Below are 15,694 nucleotides of genomic sequence, written 5' to 3'. Positions count from 1 at the left end.
AACCCGATCAGCATCTATCTTTTGCAATGGAATAGTTGGCGGTGGTAATTGTCTGAATATCCAATTCTAAACGAAAAAAGGTACACTCACACAAGGCGTCAACGAAATGCGCAAAATCTACTGTCTCTTTGTATTTCTTGGTACTGTAGAATGAAGTTTGAAGAGAAGTTTTTCGTAAAGAAAAAGATAATCGTTTCTAAGTGAAATATTCATGTGAAAAATCCAATGTATACGGACAACATAATACGCTCGCCTCATGAAACAAGTACCTATTGGACTCAAAAGGATTTAGACAATAGATGGGAGCATCAATCAAATGCAATTACAGTGACTTTAACACGTTAACTCGTTAGAGTCACTATAAACCAAAGATGTGTGACTAAAATTTAACATAATATCCCTCTTTTGGGAATAATTTCAAGGAAGGGTAGCCTAAGGATAGGAATATTCTAACAATTGATGATTTAATTGTATAATTCGTTTGGATATTCATATTAATCGGGCACTATTGAAATTTATACACAACTGTTCAGTCTCAAACATAATCTGAAGGAACTGTGGCGTTTTCACTAATCGCTGCCAACCTAGCTGGAACATATTGCTTACTACTGCTACCGATATTGTCCCAATTCACGTTCATAGTTGCTAGATTCACCACCTCGTAAGCCTGCTCTGATATAGGAGTTACCGATAAATCAGAATAATATGCACTACTTGGAGCACTAGATACTTGAATGTCTGGGTCAATAAAGGCGTGATTTTGATAGGGCTCAGTACTTCCATTTTTCGTTTGCGCTGATCCATCCATATCGAGTTCAGCGTATAGTGCATCTTCATTATTGTACGCTTCTTCCATCTGAGTGTAATGGTTCTCCACAGGGGTGCTTGTGAAATTGAGTTGCGTTGGACTAGATGATTTTTTAGAAAGCCAACACCAAACGCTGCTATCTGATGTGCTGATTGGGAAAACAATAGTTTCTATTTCATTTTTATCAGTTGGCTCTGCTATCGGAGGCCTCACAGTCATATTTCTTGTTGATTGTCTTGAAATGGATCTACGGCTCACATCTGAAAAGGAAATTTATACTTAGGTATAGGTTTGTGATAAGAATAATGACTAGGGTTGAGTGAGAAAAGCTGAGCTAGTTCCTATGCTTCTTATAAAAACCCTTCATATAAAGGGTGTGGCGTAATTATAATGGATAATGGTACATATGCCGCATGATGCGGAGACGAATAAATTAATAGCAGCAATCAAGCAGGGGCATAGGCGGAAATGGGAGGGGGGCCATGCCTCCCCCAGAAAAAAAAGAAAGTGGAAAAGGTGAAGGAAAGGGCGAATAGGAAGAAAAAGGGGGAGAAAGAAGAAAGAAAAGAAGCCAGAAGAGAAAAAACAGCACTAAAAAAAGCTATTCTGGAGTTTTTTCCGTTGTTTTTAGCCATTTCTAGAATTTCCGTACATCTTCTCCACCCAATATATTGACTTCGGGAGCGGTCACCTCAGACCACCCTCAAGGGGTGCCCCCCACAAAAAATGCTTATTTCCGCCTATGAGCAGGGGATAATTTGAACTAACACTTTTGTTTAATATATTTTTGGTAAATTTAATCTGCGCTTTGTTTGTCACGCGGCAGCCATTTTTTAAGCAACCTTCTGTTTTGTAGTACTGCTCCATTTCGCCTCACTTTTGCGCGAAATTTTCATTTCATCTGTGTCCATGCAACCTTTACTCACCATTTTGAACCATATTCTTTGATCTGAAACAAAAGTCAAAGATGAGAAGATCGGTGGATCTTTTAAACAGAGTTGCGTATTCAGCCAAAATACCCAATTTTTCAAATTTCACAGATTCTTTTCAATGTTTGAACATCAAATTACTCTAAAACGGTGCATTATACGAGAAAATATGAAGAATACTCTCACGTACGTACCATATCCTTACGTAATAGTCACGACTATTACTTACGTAAAAGTTATAATGAGAAAACTGGAAGACGTGGCAGATGATTTCTTGTGTTCGAAAAAAATTAATCTAATAAGTAAATGAAAAACTATATTCCGAAATTTATTTCATTCGATAAAGCCGCTTGTGAGATAGAACTAAAAATAATTTTTTTATGGTTTTTCATACAGCCTGTATCTTTTAAACCGAGGCGATTCGGAAAAAATGATATAAAGGAAAAAAGTTTTTCTTTTGACCTCAAGAATCTACTGTTGAAATATTTGTACGAGTCATTCACATGCATCGGTAGATTTTGTAGTTGTTGATGAGATTTGTATGGTGAAGTATGTATTAGTTTACAACTTTATCAAATCTGTTATCTCTATTTTTGGAAATATTGGGAAAGTAAATTTTCTGTTTGCGCAGCGATAGGATTCACTTCCCTGGATGGGTGACTGCTCTGGTTACAAATTTGATCAACGTGATTTCATATTCATCTTCAAACAAACAACCAAACAGAAAAGTAACAAATGTGAGAATTCAAACTTCTTACCGTTTACACTGAAAGAATATTATCATCGCTATGGCGCCCAGACTTGCAGAAATTATCGACACTATTACCAGACTGAATAGCCACTCGACTTGGTTCGGAATATCTGAAAAATAATTGTCAGCAATAATAAGAGTAAATTTCATTCAAATTGTTTCAAGTTCTGAAAACTGTAAGCGCCTATAAATTAATGTTGGATGATATTTTCATTTGTGGACATTTTTATTTTCATGATTGTTTAAAATTCATACAGCAAAACTGAAAATATATATCTCAATTTAATATCAACATAACAAGTATCTGAGACTAAGAGTAATGCCAATATTTTCATAATTTTTATTTTTTCATTTAAACGAATCAGGAACGCAGAATCTGTTGAAAATGTACAGTAGTCGATCGTTATATTTAAATATAGGACTTGGAAGACTGGACCTGGTCGAAAGGCCCTCCCAGTCAAAAGCAAGATTTGGCTATTATTAATTTGAGTACTGAAGGCATTTCTAACGACGAGGGTGATCCTCCACCAAGATCAGCAGAAGATTTTTGACGCAGAGATGATATTCCTCCCAATGCAATTGAAAAACAAGATATGTACCTATGATTATTAATTTTTTTCTTCAGTCATCATCAAGTCTTGAAATAAGTTTGGATGAAGGCTTTATTATTCGCCTTTTTTCTCGTTTTCTGCTCTGTTTCTTTGTTTCAGATATTATTTCGAAATGGAAAGAGGATAAAGAAATTTTTATGTCAATGGAAAGGAAGCCCTTCAGTATTTAAAGCTTATTCTGTAAACAAATTTGTCATCACTACACTTCTCACGGGGAGACAGGGTTTTTTTACTGAGGTTTTTCCCTAAGCTCTTGTATCATACTCTAAATTGTATGGTACCCCGTTACACTAACCTTTGCTAAAACTCATACATATGCTATATTGTTTGATAACTAAAAATGTATTGCTGACATTCAAAAGAATATATATATATAGGACTTGCGTTGCGATATTGTCGCAATCAAGTTTGAGAGACTCTGAAATCTTCATTTTAAAGGCAAATCTGTGGAAAGAACATACCTAATTCAACTTGATAATTCATATTAGATACAATGACAAAATAGAATTAATGTAGGTATTATAAGGCCTAACACAAACGTACCATTCTCCAACAACAAAACCGTTTTTTTTTTTGACCATCCATGGTCGTATAGGTACTGTCGTACGCCTGTGGTGAGTATGTGGAAACGCATTGTTGCTCTACCAAAGATTGTAGATAATACTTATAAAATCTTTGAGCTCTACATCCACACGTACCACAACTTGCAGTCGGTTGAAAACTACTTTAAATTAGGTAGCTGTGGTCATGTTGTGGTTCAAACAATGGATGCAACAGTCCTGCTTTGTGGTTGGAAAGTTCAAATTTAAAAAAAATTACCGAATGAGGATTCCGTTGTCAAAATCTTGCTTTTTTTCCATGCCCACGAGCAAAGATCACATGTGGTGAGGTCATCAGGTATCGCCGAAGCATTGAAGAATATGGGTCTTGGGGGAGGTGGTACAAACACGCCAGAAAACAGACCATTTTCACTCACGTCCAACATGAAAAGTACACTTTCCTCATACCACCCAGATTTAGTGACATTGGATCCTTTTCGTAGTACAGATGCCTGAAAAAATCGAGAAATTATTTTGTTATGAATTAAAAGTCCAACGTCCTGAAAGAAGGACCTGTGATAACTGCTACTCTTTCGACCTAATACCTAGCACGTTTCCTGCAGTTCACTTCTCAAAATAAGTAAAGTCAAATTATATCACTCGGCGTCTAGAAGAACACGTTATCTCCTCATTACCATGTAGGAGCTGTGTCATTAAGGTGGGTGATTTCGAAAAAATTTACATAAAGTACCACTACTGAGAGGAATCAAGTCATGAAGTCCCTCGCACTTATTTACAGATATCCTGTATTACTATACTTAACTTTTTATTTCACACGACCTTTCCTACTTAATTTAATATTTTAGGTAGGTACCATATGCACCGTTGCAACGTTTTATAGGGCCATAACCAACATAACTTAACTTTTTCCACATAATGCTGATACAAATAATAAATTGGGCCAATAATCATAAAGATATGCCTATTTAATATCAATAGAATTTCGAATATGAAATTATGTCCCCCCCCCCCAAATCACCCCTGGAACCATCACTGAGTTGGGGCAGAGGCTGATTGTCTCTAATTATACATTATAAAAATCGTTCAGTGCAATTGACAACATTTCCTACCTTATCATAATAACGCCTCAATCTTTAATTTTCATTATGTGGAAAAAATTTGTGTTGCTTAATTATACTTTTCAATCTGAAACAACCAATACCTTGAAGAACCAAGACATGTTGTGTACCTAAACGAAAAAGATTTTTATATTCGGTTTGTATTGATATTTAATTTATTTCTTTCTTATTTCTCAATCTACTGTATTTTGGCTTGGTTTTAAATTTTTATTTATTTTCAAAAAAAAAAGTTTTATTATTCTTCAAACCCAGATTCGCTGCCTCATATAAATATTCTAAAAGTAGATTCTTTTTTTTCTTTCTCATTTTTTCCGAATCGGCTTGGTTTAAAAGATACAGGCTGTTTGAAAACCATAAAAAAATATTATTTTTAGTTCTCACAAACGGTTTTATCGAATGAAATGAATTTCGGAATATATGGTTTTTCATTTATTTGATTAATCTTTTTCGAACACAAGACATCACCCACGTCTTCCAGTTTTCTCATTATGACCATCACGTACCATAAAAATAACAATAACTCAAAGAACCCAACTCTTGAAACTGTTGAACGCTATCTAATTATTATTTGAACGTTTTGTGAAATAAAAATATTCTTCCATATACTTTCTCGTATAATATACCGTTTTCGAGTAATTCGATGTTCAAAATAAAAAATATCTGTGATATTCGGAAAATTGTGCTTTTACTGAATGCAACTCTGCATGTTCAAAAGATCCTGTAGTGTCATAGATTTAGCTTGTTAAAACTTAAAATGGCTCTTTTTATCAGGGCCGAGTCGGAAAAAATGGTAGGTATGGGAAAAAAGTGTTTTCTTTTGATCTCAAGAATCTACTGTTAAAATATTTGCTACCAGTGCCAGATATTATAAATAACTCGTATATTCCAATCAATTTTCGCATTGCAAAAGAAGCTTTGAGTTTCAACAGGGGTTGATTATTTTATGATGGTTTCATGGTGTCAACTATACAGGGTGAGTCTTTGAGTCGTACAAATATTTTAACAGTAGTTGAGGTAACTTTTTTCCTGAACCATTTTTTCCGATTCGGCCCTGATAAAAAGATATAGCCATTTTTTAAGTTTTCATAATGAGCTGCTCCACCCCTGGAAAAACAAAATTACCTTCAGAATAACTAGCTAAATCTGTGTCACTACACATCTGTGAATCTTTTAAACAGAGTTGGATTCGGTCAAAGTCAAAGTATATAGGTACCAAATTATTCAAATTTCACAGATATTTTTGAACATCATAAACAAAACTTTCAAATATTCATTATATGGCGTCCAACTTAGTTCCAAGAGTTGAGCCATGACTGGTTCAAATTATTCAGGAATAATAACTAGAAAATGAAGAAAACCTTCAAAAGCGCTATTTTAGAACCAAGCGCGTATTTTCAACTTGATAAGATCCGCTTTTTGTGGGAAATATAAGGTAATTTTTTTTTAAATATGAAAAAAAAAGCATGTTCTTATCCGAAAAAAAGATAGATTCCGTTGACTTGGATCATGATGTCATTTAAAATATAATTTGAAGACTTTCTTTTGATGAAATTAAGTACTAATCACCAAATGGGTACAATAAGGACCAGCAAGCATCTTGAAGAAACTTCAATCATACGAAGAAATGAGTATAATCATCGTACAAAATAACTTCATGGCACCTATATTGCTTCATTTTATGAAGAATTTCCGTGATGCAGGTCGTTAACACAATATCGTCGGTGCATGAGGGATAATTCCTATTTTCATTCGGGGAAAGAGCAATTATAAACCCATTGAAATAAATAATTTTCTTTAATCGTATACGAAAGTGTTGAAATAATATATTTGATGCATGATCTTTTAATCCAGTCATATTTTTATCTATTCAACGGTTTTCAAGATCGAATTTTGAAGTTTATCCTCTAGGTCTAGATCTACGATAATTATGTTTGAAAGTAAAGGAATGTAGAGAAGAGAGCGTGTATACAGGGTGGGCCATCCATAACTTTCCACCCCGAATTTGGATCTTTGAGATGGAAAAAACGCTCGGACGGGTCAAAAAATGAATTCGATATCACTACCCCTCTAGCCGCTACCACTTAGAGCAATTATTTTTGAATAGAGATAATAGGTCGTAAATCGTGCGCTTTCGTTTAAATTGAAATAATTGCTGTTAGGGTAGCGGCTAAAGGGGTAGCGATAACGAATTCATTTTTTGTCCCGTCCGAGCGTTTTTTCCATCTCAAACATCCAAATTCGGCGTGTGAAAGTTATTGATGGAATACTGAGTCACTCTGTATAATAATAAAAGGATGAAAAAAAACATTCATGCAGAAAATTGAATTCCTTTTCCAACAAGGTGCTGCTCAACCCCTTTTCCCTAATTAAAAATGAGAGCTGTTAGGTGTTGCGGTTAGGGGGGTAGTGATATGAAACTCATTTGAACACCCTTATTTGTCTCCCTTTCAACAAAATTTGACCTGTCTGAGTTTTTTTTCGTTATTCCATCCCAAAGCTCAAAATTCGGGGTGGAAAGTTATGGATGGCCCAGCCTGTATGTACTTAGAACTTGCAGAGTACCTACCGGAAATGATCGATCACGAAAATATAAAGAAACCAGTTTTTGGACGCTTGTTCATGACTTAAGCGGTTAACCATCCAGCTGCTGAACTAGCCAAGACTTCTGCGGCATCCCGAAATAGTATATAACATTATTAGCAAGGTAAGAGGGTTTTTACTGGCGAATGGAGGATATATACCTCCTTGAGCCAGTAAAACCCGTTGAACTTGAATCAACTATCAGCTAGATTCAGCCCTTATACTTTATGGGCAAAATGGTCTATGCTGAAAAGCTGCTTGGAAATGAAAGAAAATGCCCCTGTTCGCAGGTTTGTTTTCCTTAAAAAATTTATTGAAAAATATGACGTTAAGTTGTCATTTGCAGATTTCAAAAGGTAATAGTGTTTCTGAAACGAAGAAATGAGCGTTATACGCCGAAAAAGGCCAAGGTATTAAGTAAAGAAGAGGCTGAACAATTTCTTTTACATGCTCCTGATGACCAGTGGTTGCTGGCGAAAATTGTAACAATATTTGGGATTTTTCGATGTTGTCGATGTGACGAAATTCTCTCCTTAAACATGAATGATGTAGAAGATATGGGAAAATACGTTATTGTGACATTGCGGCAAACAAAAAATTTAACAGCAAGAAGATTCACCATAACCGATGATGGCTGCAGCTTCAAGCCCTGCATGTTATACTGAAAATATGTAAATCTTCGGCCTCCTGGTACAGAAAGCCTAAGATTTTTTTTGACATACCGACATGGAAAGTGCATTTCCCTTAATGCTGGCCAGCACACTATTGGTGGTGTCCCAAAGCAAATAGCGAAATATTTAGGTTTAAAAGACCCAGAGTTATACACCGGCCAATCTTTTCGCAGAACTGGAGCCACTATGGTTGCGGATTCGGGTGGAGATATTTTAGCACTAAAGCGTGCAGGAGGGTGGAAGAGCATCGAAATTGCGATGAGTTATGTCGATGATTCGGTCAACAAAAAAATCGAAATGTCTAGCAAATTATTTGGTAGTAAGGAGAGTACAAATGTTCTGCAGTCCTCGAGTTCAGCAGTTTCTGAGTCAACAGATGGTTCATCATCATCAGTATCAACTCTTTCATCATCAAAAATCTGTGTTACTGGAAATAACAATTGTACCATGATTTTCATATGACGATAAAACAAAATTTTCTAATGTAAATAATACTACTAACTTGTGAAAATTTTGCAAGTTAACTGTCAGTTTTACAAGTTAGTGACTTGATAAAATAAACTTTCTTGATTAATATTGTGTTTTTGGAAACTGACGTTTACAAATGAGAAACAAATAAACACATTATTCTCCCTATTTCCAAGATCGAGGACTCTTAACACAATTTTTTGAGACCATTTCTGCTGCAAATTCGAAAATTCAGTAGAGCGCCGAACTTCTTTGTCAACCGAACGACCGCCTAACCGAACAGCCAGCGCCTTAATTTTCCATTACTTGCAAGCAGTTCATATTGCCAATAATGCCAATATATCTGAAAAATCATAATAAAAATCCCTTTGTGCTGCAATAATCGGCATATTTGACGGGGTGTAATTTTGAAAAAGTTTTAGAGTTGTGTCGATTGAAGAGCTTATTGGCCATCTCTAATCATTAGACAACGTCCTGTTTATAAAATGAAGATGAAGATATTAATTCCTGCTGCTTCTCGCTATACTCGAGTATAGCTATACTGACTGAAATAAATTTTCGAGGTTTAGGGTCTTCATTACATGTGCATCAACTCTAGTTTTGATAAATTTTAGATTTAACTATCCCCTAGTGGCCCTGGTGATTCAGAAAAGCAAAAAATTTCGAAGAAAGACCACTTTCAATATCTTCAAACCATTATTTTCAACTTCCACTTGATCATATGTGGACCGGCCCAACAAAGTAAACTTATCTGATTTCCATTTACCGACCGATACAAAGGAAATAGATAAACCAAAACAAGTTATATCCGTATAAAGTTGCGACAATAGGCCATGATTGTGCACTATCTTGCTCTGAAACGAAAGATATTCCATTGTGCAATCTGATAAATATTATCTCGTTCTCAGCGCCTCTACTGCTACTCAAATCGTAGTTATTTTTCCACCTCGCTGCTCTTCAGGTATCAGGAAATTCAGGAAACATACACAGATAGTATTACACGATCGTAAATTGTTTCATTATTTCCACCTGTTTTAAATTATTACAACAGGCTGAATTTCTAAGGGGAGAGGGTAAGAATTGAATGAATAATTAAAATTTTAAGAAACACCCTGTAGGTCTGTAGGTATCTCGAATATGAAGCATTTGTAGTCCTATATTTATAGAACGTTTTTTTCTTAAAATTTTACAAGGAATCTCTCCTTTTCGTTTGTACACCCAATTTAGGAACACTGTATAATTTATTGCTATGACACTACGGTGCAGTATCAAGGTCGAATCCTATGGAACTTTACGTGTATGAATCCGTACCATTCACAAGCCTGGCTCCTAAGTTAACCTATTTCCAGATGAATTCATGAATATCTGCGAAATAATCAGTTCAATCAATTTCCTTGGCCAAAGCAGATGACTGATGATAAAAGTTAATGATATAGCAAAAAATGCACCAATCTTGAAAGAAGAATAAATTTGAATATTGATGAGGTTGTAGATGAATTTTCTGAGCTTAAAAAAAGATTAACTGAATTTGTTATTTGAACTGAGTAATTCTGTGTACAAACATAAAGCCTGATCTGTGATTTGATTCCAAATTCAGTTTTTTTATTTCGCTGTTCTTTTAATTTTTTTTTGTTAATTTTATATCATTATAATATTATTTCAGAGCCGAAGTTGATATAAGCTTAGACAGTTTGATTATTTTATAATTGTTTTCTCTTCTTTTCATTTTCATTATTATATTGCCCTGAATTTTTTAGAAAGAATTTCTATAAATATATTTGTTGAAATCAGGATATAATAAACAATCATATCAACGGAGTGGAGACGATTACCCAATCGTCTGTTCTCACAAAAAAAATTAAGTGCATATACCGGATAATTCTATTTTCTAGCTGCATTTAGAGAAAATTTTTTACACCTTAGCATGTCTCATAGGGGGCTAATAGTGGCAGTGGGCTTATGCGAGGCTAGTTTGTCCTTTGCACAAAAATAATCGCGAAGAATGAAAATACAGAAATATTCTGCATCTTAGAAGCTATTCGTCACATGACCTCGTCGCATAAACCTTCAAACCGTGATTATATAAAGAAGCCAAGTTTTAATTTTCAACTCAATTGGGCCTATTTTTCTGGAAATATTGGGATAATAAGTTTTCTTCCGGAAGCACCTTCCAACATAAGGGTGCGAGTTCATTACCTGGATGGGTGACCGTGCAGGTTATCGATTTTAACGAAAGCCTGCAAATGTTCCTGACTCCTAACTTTCCCCTGTGGTTTCCTCATTTTCAGCTTTAAGCAATGGTTTTTCTGAGTACATTCGGAGATATATTATTTTAAGTACGATGAAATAAAAAAAACGCAGAGTGAGAAGAACCGTGAATTATAGATTAAAGTTTTTTTTCTTATATAAAAAGAAGCTATATCGGAATGTTAAAAATGGCATTCTTGAAGAACTTTCCTATTGTATACCATATATAGCACGATCAACGTGAAGGTATGCTTCGTGAAAGATTCAGAGAGGATATCGTACAAACGTGGGTGAAATTATACGTCTTCAACAATATAATAAATTGATTGTCTATTTGAGTATATGAAATTCTCCGATCATATCTAGGAGAGATAGGATCAAAATCTTCACATTTACCTGAAGTAGTACCAGTGAATTCATCTTCACATCACAATAATAATTCGACAAAATGATTACTACTTACAATCAAAAACCTGCGTAAACATATGTAACCCACAAATAAAAACAAGTCCTAGGGACTATGCTATTATTGATGGCAGTATTTCGACCTTTGCAAAACTTACATTATATCAAGAATTCAGTTTTTCTATGAAACTTGGGGTGTATCTTATTACTCACCCTATACAGGGTGGGCAAAATTGGTGATACCTGAACTACAACTTTTCAACCCAACGAGATAGAGGAAAATGAATCTACCATTCATGTCGTCTTTTTTTTTGAGAAACTAATAATGTCATCAACTGTATTCCTCTTTCTTCTTTTGTTTTTGAGTTATAAGTCAAAATTGAAATTTGGGCGATTTCAACTTTGGTCATTATCTCCGTTTCTGTTTGTGCTAGGATGTAGACATTTTTTATAGCAATCCAGTGGCTTACTATGATTCTTTCCTACAGGTTTATTTGCTGGGCTATAACATAAAGTTGTGTTTTTTCTTATGAAAACAGTAGTTTAAAATGAGTCAGAAAGAATCGCCATTTTTTACCGTTTCAGAAATATATCATACATCGTCCTCAGTCTTTCTAAGTCATTTTAAATCAGTGTTTTCATAAGAAAAGACACATCTTTATTCTTTATGTTATAGCTCAGCAAATATACCTGTTGGAAAAAATCATAGTACGCCACTGGATTGCTATAAAAAAAAAGTGTTCTCATCAAAAGTAGAAACCATAGAAATATTGAGAAAAAAGGTTTTTGACCATTTCCTCTTATTTATATTGATAAGAATCATATTATGATGTTATATATTTTGGAAATCAGTAAAAATTAAGCTTTCAAAAAATTGCACAGAAATCTAGTGTTCCCATTCAAAAAAAACATAACTTAGGGTCATCATAGCTTCGTAATTAAAAATCCTGCTAAAAAGGCAAGCACGCCACTGGATTCTACTTAAAAAAGTGCCTGTTTAATGTTTTAATTTCAGAGCTCTAACATCAGTATTAGCGGAGATATAAATTCATTTCGAAATCGCCATTATTCCAATTTTCGCTTATAACTCGAAAACAAAAGAAGGTGACCAAAAATGACTACTACTCTTATTAGTTTCTCAGAAAAAGAGAACGAGAATGGGGTATCAGATTTTGTCTATCTCCACTGGTTTAAAAGCTGTCGTGCAAAAACACCGAAATTTGCCCACCCTGTACATGTATAACCAATGAATGTTTGTGTCTTTTATCAAAATTTTTATTCTAATTCGAAATTCGACTGAAAATTCTTATTCATAATTCTCGAATTTTGGTTTAGTGTAACATTTTTTATCACTTAAATTTTCTCATTTTTTCTTAAGGGTAGGTACAAACGATTCGGGATCAAGACGATCGACATTGGTTGCTTTACGGATGTTACCCCAAATACGAAAATGAGTCACATCTTTGAGAAATAGCTTGAATTACGAACGCAGTTAAAAAATTGAAATTAACACACCAGAGGTAATATAAGGAATATTGAATAATTTTCAGTTATTCCTGAATTTCAGCGTAATTTTGGTATGTATCACTATGAAAATTTTTGCAATATATGAAGAATTGAAACGTCGATGTCACCCCGCCGCTATTTTTATCGAAATATGTTGAAAAACCGTCGAAAAATAATTGTGAAAACAAGTTTTATAGACACTAAAGTTAAACATTTTTTTCCTCATAAAAAACTGAATTGGGAAAAAAAAGGGAACGGGACATCAAGACGTCCCTTAACATTAATTTAAAAAAAAATCAAAGCTTTATGTACAAAATTGAAAGCGTAAATTAAGAACTACTGAATGCCGTTTTTGATTGGAGATTCTTGAGGTATTACTTCCTTCTTACTGATTCCATTATTTCCTATCTGCGAATCTTTCTGTTTAAATCGCTATCTCATACTGGAAGCACTAATTTTTTCGATAAATGGCCATATTATGACGCATTTCGAAATTGTTTTTATTTTCAGACTATAAATATTCATTGCATTGCCCACGATGGCCAGTTTTTCTAGACATGTCAATGAAGATGAGATCTCCAATGCAGCAGAAGGTAATTTGTACCAAAGCAAGCATGAAGGTATCATATTCAGTACATTAATCACTAAGAAGACGTTGCCAAGCGAAGGGGAAAAAAATCAAACCAACATACGTTGCTCATTTTCCTTCGGACGATCCCTTGATCCGTTTTCTCAACATAGTTTGGTGTCTGTTGTGTCCACTTCACATAATTCCGATATCTTGAACCTCGATTCGAACTTAAAACAAGTTTATTAGATCGATACGTGAAATACGTGGTAGTACCCGCGTACAGGCGGAACACCGGTCGTTATAACCAGCAAGCTCGCATCTGCGGATACTGAAGACTGTTCCGTCGAAAACAACTCTTCATCTACTTCTTCAATCTACCAATTCAACCAGTGGCGAGACTAGAGAGCTTTCGTTAACACACCACCTGTAATAACGCGCGATTTTGATTCCAGAACAAGGTTTGGATTTTTAAACTAATCATTATTGAATTAATAATACCTTTAGGCTAGATAGGCTCGAAAATTCAAGGTCTTACCTCAGGATCCCCCAACTACTATGAACCAAAAAGCACCTATTTTTGGTTATACTCTTACGTAGTTGAAGAAAACACTGTGGAACTATTGGTCCTTTTCTGAAGTTTCTTCTTCACACTGACATATTTTCCACTAGTCTTCAAAGGTTTTATGACGAAAATTTGTTTCTAAATCACGATGTGAGAGCGGCACACACTCATTACCTAGTAAAATACCTTAAAGAGAGCAGAAATATGTAGTAAAATATTGTGACATTTGCATTAAGATTAAATCATCGTACAAGACGTAGTGAAGAGCTGCTTTAATTTGTTCATCGTGCCTATAGAGTAAGAAGACGAGAAAGTTTTCAACAGCTCAGTGAGTTTGATAGGAGGCGAATAGTTGAGGCTGGATTGTCCTTTAGGGAATTAGACACAAGGATGCATAGAAGTATGAATGCGGTAGTTGATTATTATTGTGTATGGCATAAAGAAATCCTTATACAACGAGCTAGAGGACGTGTCAAAAGGACGACCCCACTTCAAGATCGCCGCCTAATGCACAATCCAGACCAAAGATATTAAGATGTGTAATATCAGAGACAATATACTCTGGTAATATCTTTGATCCAGACCTACACAACGCACCACCGACAGCCTATATACAGCGCACAGCAGAAAGACTCTATAGTTTGTTGTTTTTATGGCAGTAGCTCATGTTATCAGACTACCGCTAATGATGTTTTAACAGGAGAGGACTGACTACGTCTGGATCGATACATGAATAAAAATACTCCAAGCATACATAAAAAATATATGTACAGGGTGGGCAAATTTCGATGTTTTAGCACTACAGCTTTTAAACCAGTGGAGATAGACGAAATCTGATACCCATTCTCGTTCTCTTTTTCTGAGAAACTAACAAGAGTAGTAGTCATTTTTGGCCACCTTCTTTTGTTTTCGAGTTATAAGCGAAAATTGGAAAAATGGCGATTTCGAAATAAATTTATATCCCCGCTAATACTGATGATAGAGATCTGAAATTAAAACATTATACAGGCACTTTTTTAAGTAGAATCCAGTTACTTGCTTGCCTTTTTAGCAGGATTTTTAATTACGAAGCTATGACCCAAAGTTGTGATTTTTTAAATGGGAACACTAGATTTCTGTGCAATTTTTTGAAAGCTTAATTTTTACTGATTTCAAAAATATATAACATCTTATGGTTTGCATCAATATAAATAATAGAAAATGGTCAAAAACTTTTTTTCCCCATATTTCCATGGTTTAAACTTTTGACGAGCACAGAAAGATAGAGCTTCCTATAATAAGAGCAGTCTCCTTCCGGCAATGCCATTCTTTCTATGCTTTTTACCAATTTTCACAAAATTTGAATCTTGGAGAAATTGAGTAAGAAGCATAGAAATTAAAGGACTAATAGGAGGAGACTGTGGTAATAATAAGATGCTACATTTTTCTATTCTCATCAAAAGTTGAAACCATAGAAATATTGAGAAAAAAGGTTTTTGACCATTTTTTTATTATTTATATTGATGCAAACCATATGATGTTATATATTTTTGAAATCAGTAAAAATTAAGCTTTCATAAAATTGCACAGAAATCTAGTGTTCCCATTTAAAAAAACATAACTTTGAGTCATAGCTTCGTAATTAAAAATCCTGCTAAAAAGGCAAGCACGCCACTGGATTCTATTCAAAAAAGTGCCTGTATAATGTTTTAATTTCAGAGCTCTATCATCAGTATTAGCGGAGATATAAATTTATTTCGAAATCGCCTTTTTTTCTATTTTCGCTTATAACTCGAAAAAAAAAGAAGGTGGCCAAAAATGACTACTACTCTTAGTTTCTCAGAAAAAGAGAACGAGAATGGAGTATCAGATTTTGTCTATCTCCTCTGGTTCAAAAGTTGTAGTGCATCGAAATTTGCCCACCCTGT

The 15,694-nt window shown here is 34.6% G+C and overlaps 1 protein-coding gene across 1 annotated transcript; it reads right to left on the bottom strand.

Moving 5' to 3' along the window:
- Window positions 1–462: 462 nt before the first annotated feature.
- Window positions 463–13,869, bottom strand: LOC123307126. Its single transcript, XM_044889345.1, has 6 exons — window positions 13,761–13,869; window positions 13,347–13,649; window positions 3,919–4,150; window positions 2,496–2,598; window positions 1,735–1,757; window positions 463–1,074 (listed from the first exon to the last, which is right to left on the bottom strand). The coding sequence occupies exons 2-6, from the start codon at window positions 13,353–13,355 to the stop codon at window positions 536–538; spliced, it is 906 nt and encodes a 301-aa protein (XP_044745280.1). The 5' UTR covers window positions 13,356–13,649; window positions 13,761–13,869; the 3' UTR covers window positions 463–535.
- Between the last annotated feature and the right edge of the window lie 1,825 nt (window positions 13,870–15,694).

Source organism: Coccinella septempunctata, chromosome 1 (genome assembly GCF_907165205.1).
Source record: "Coccinella septempunctata chromosome 1, icCocSept1.1, whole genome shotgun sequence".
Lineage (NCBI taxonomy): Eukaryota > Metazoa > Arthropoda > Insecta > Coleoptera > Coccinellidae > Coccinella > Coccinella septempunctata.
Note: the sequence above shows the minus strand (reverse complement) of the source record. Positions and strands in the feature narration are given on the sequence as shown.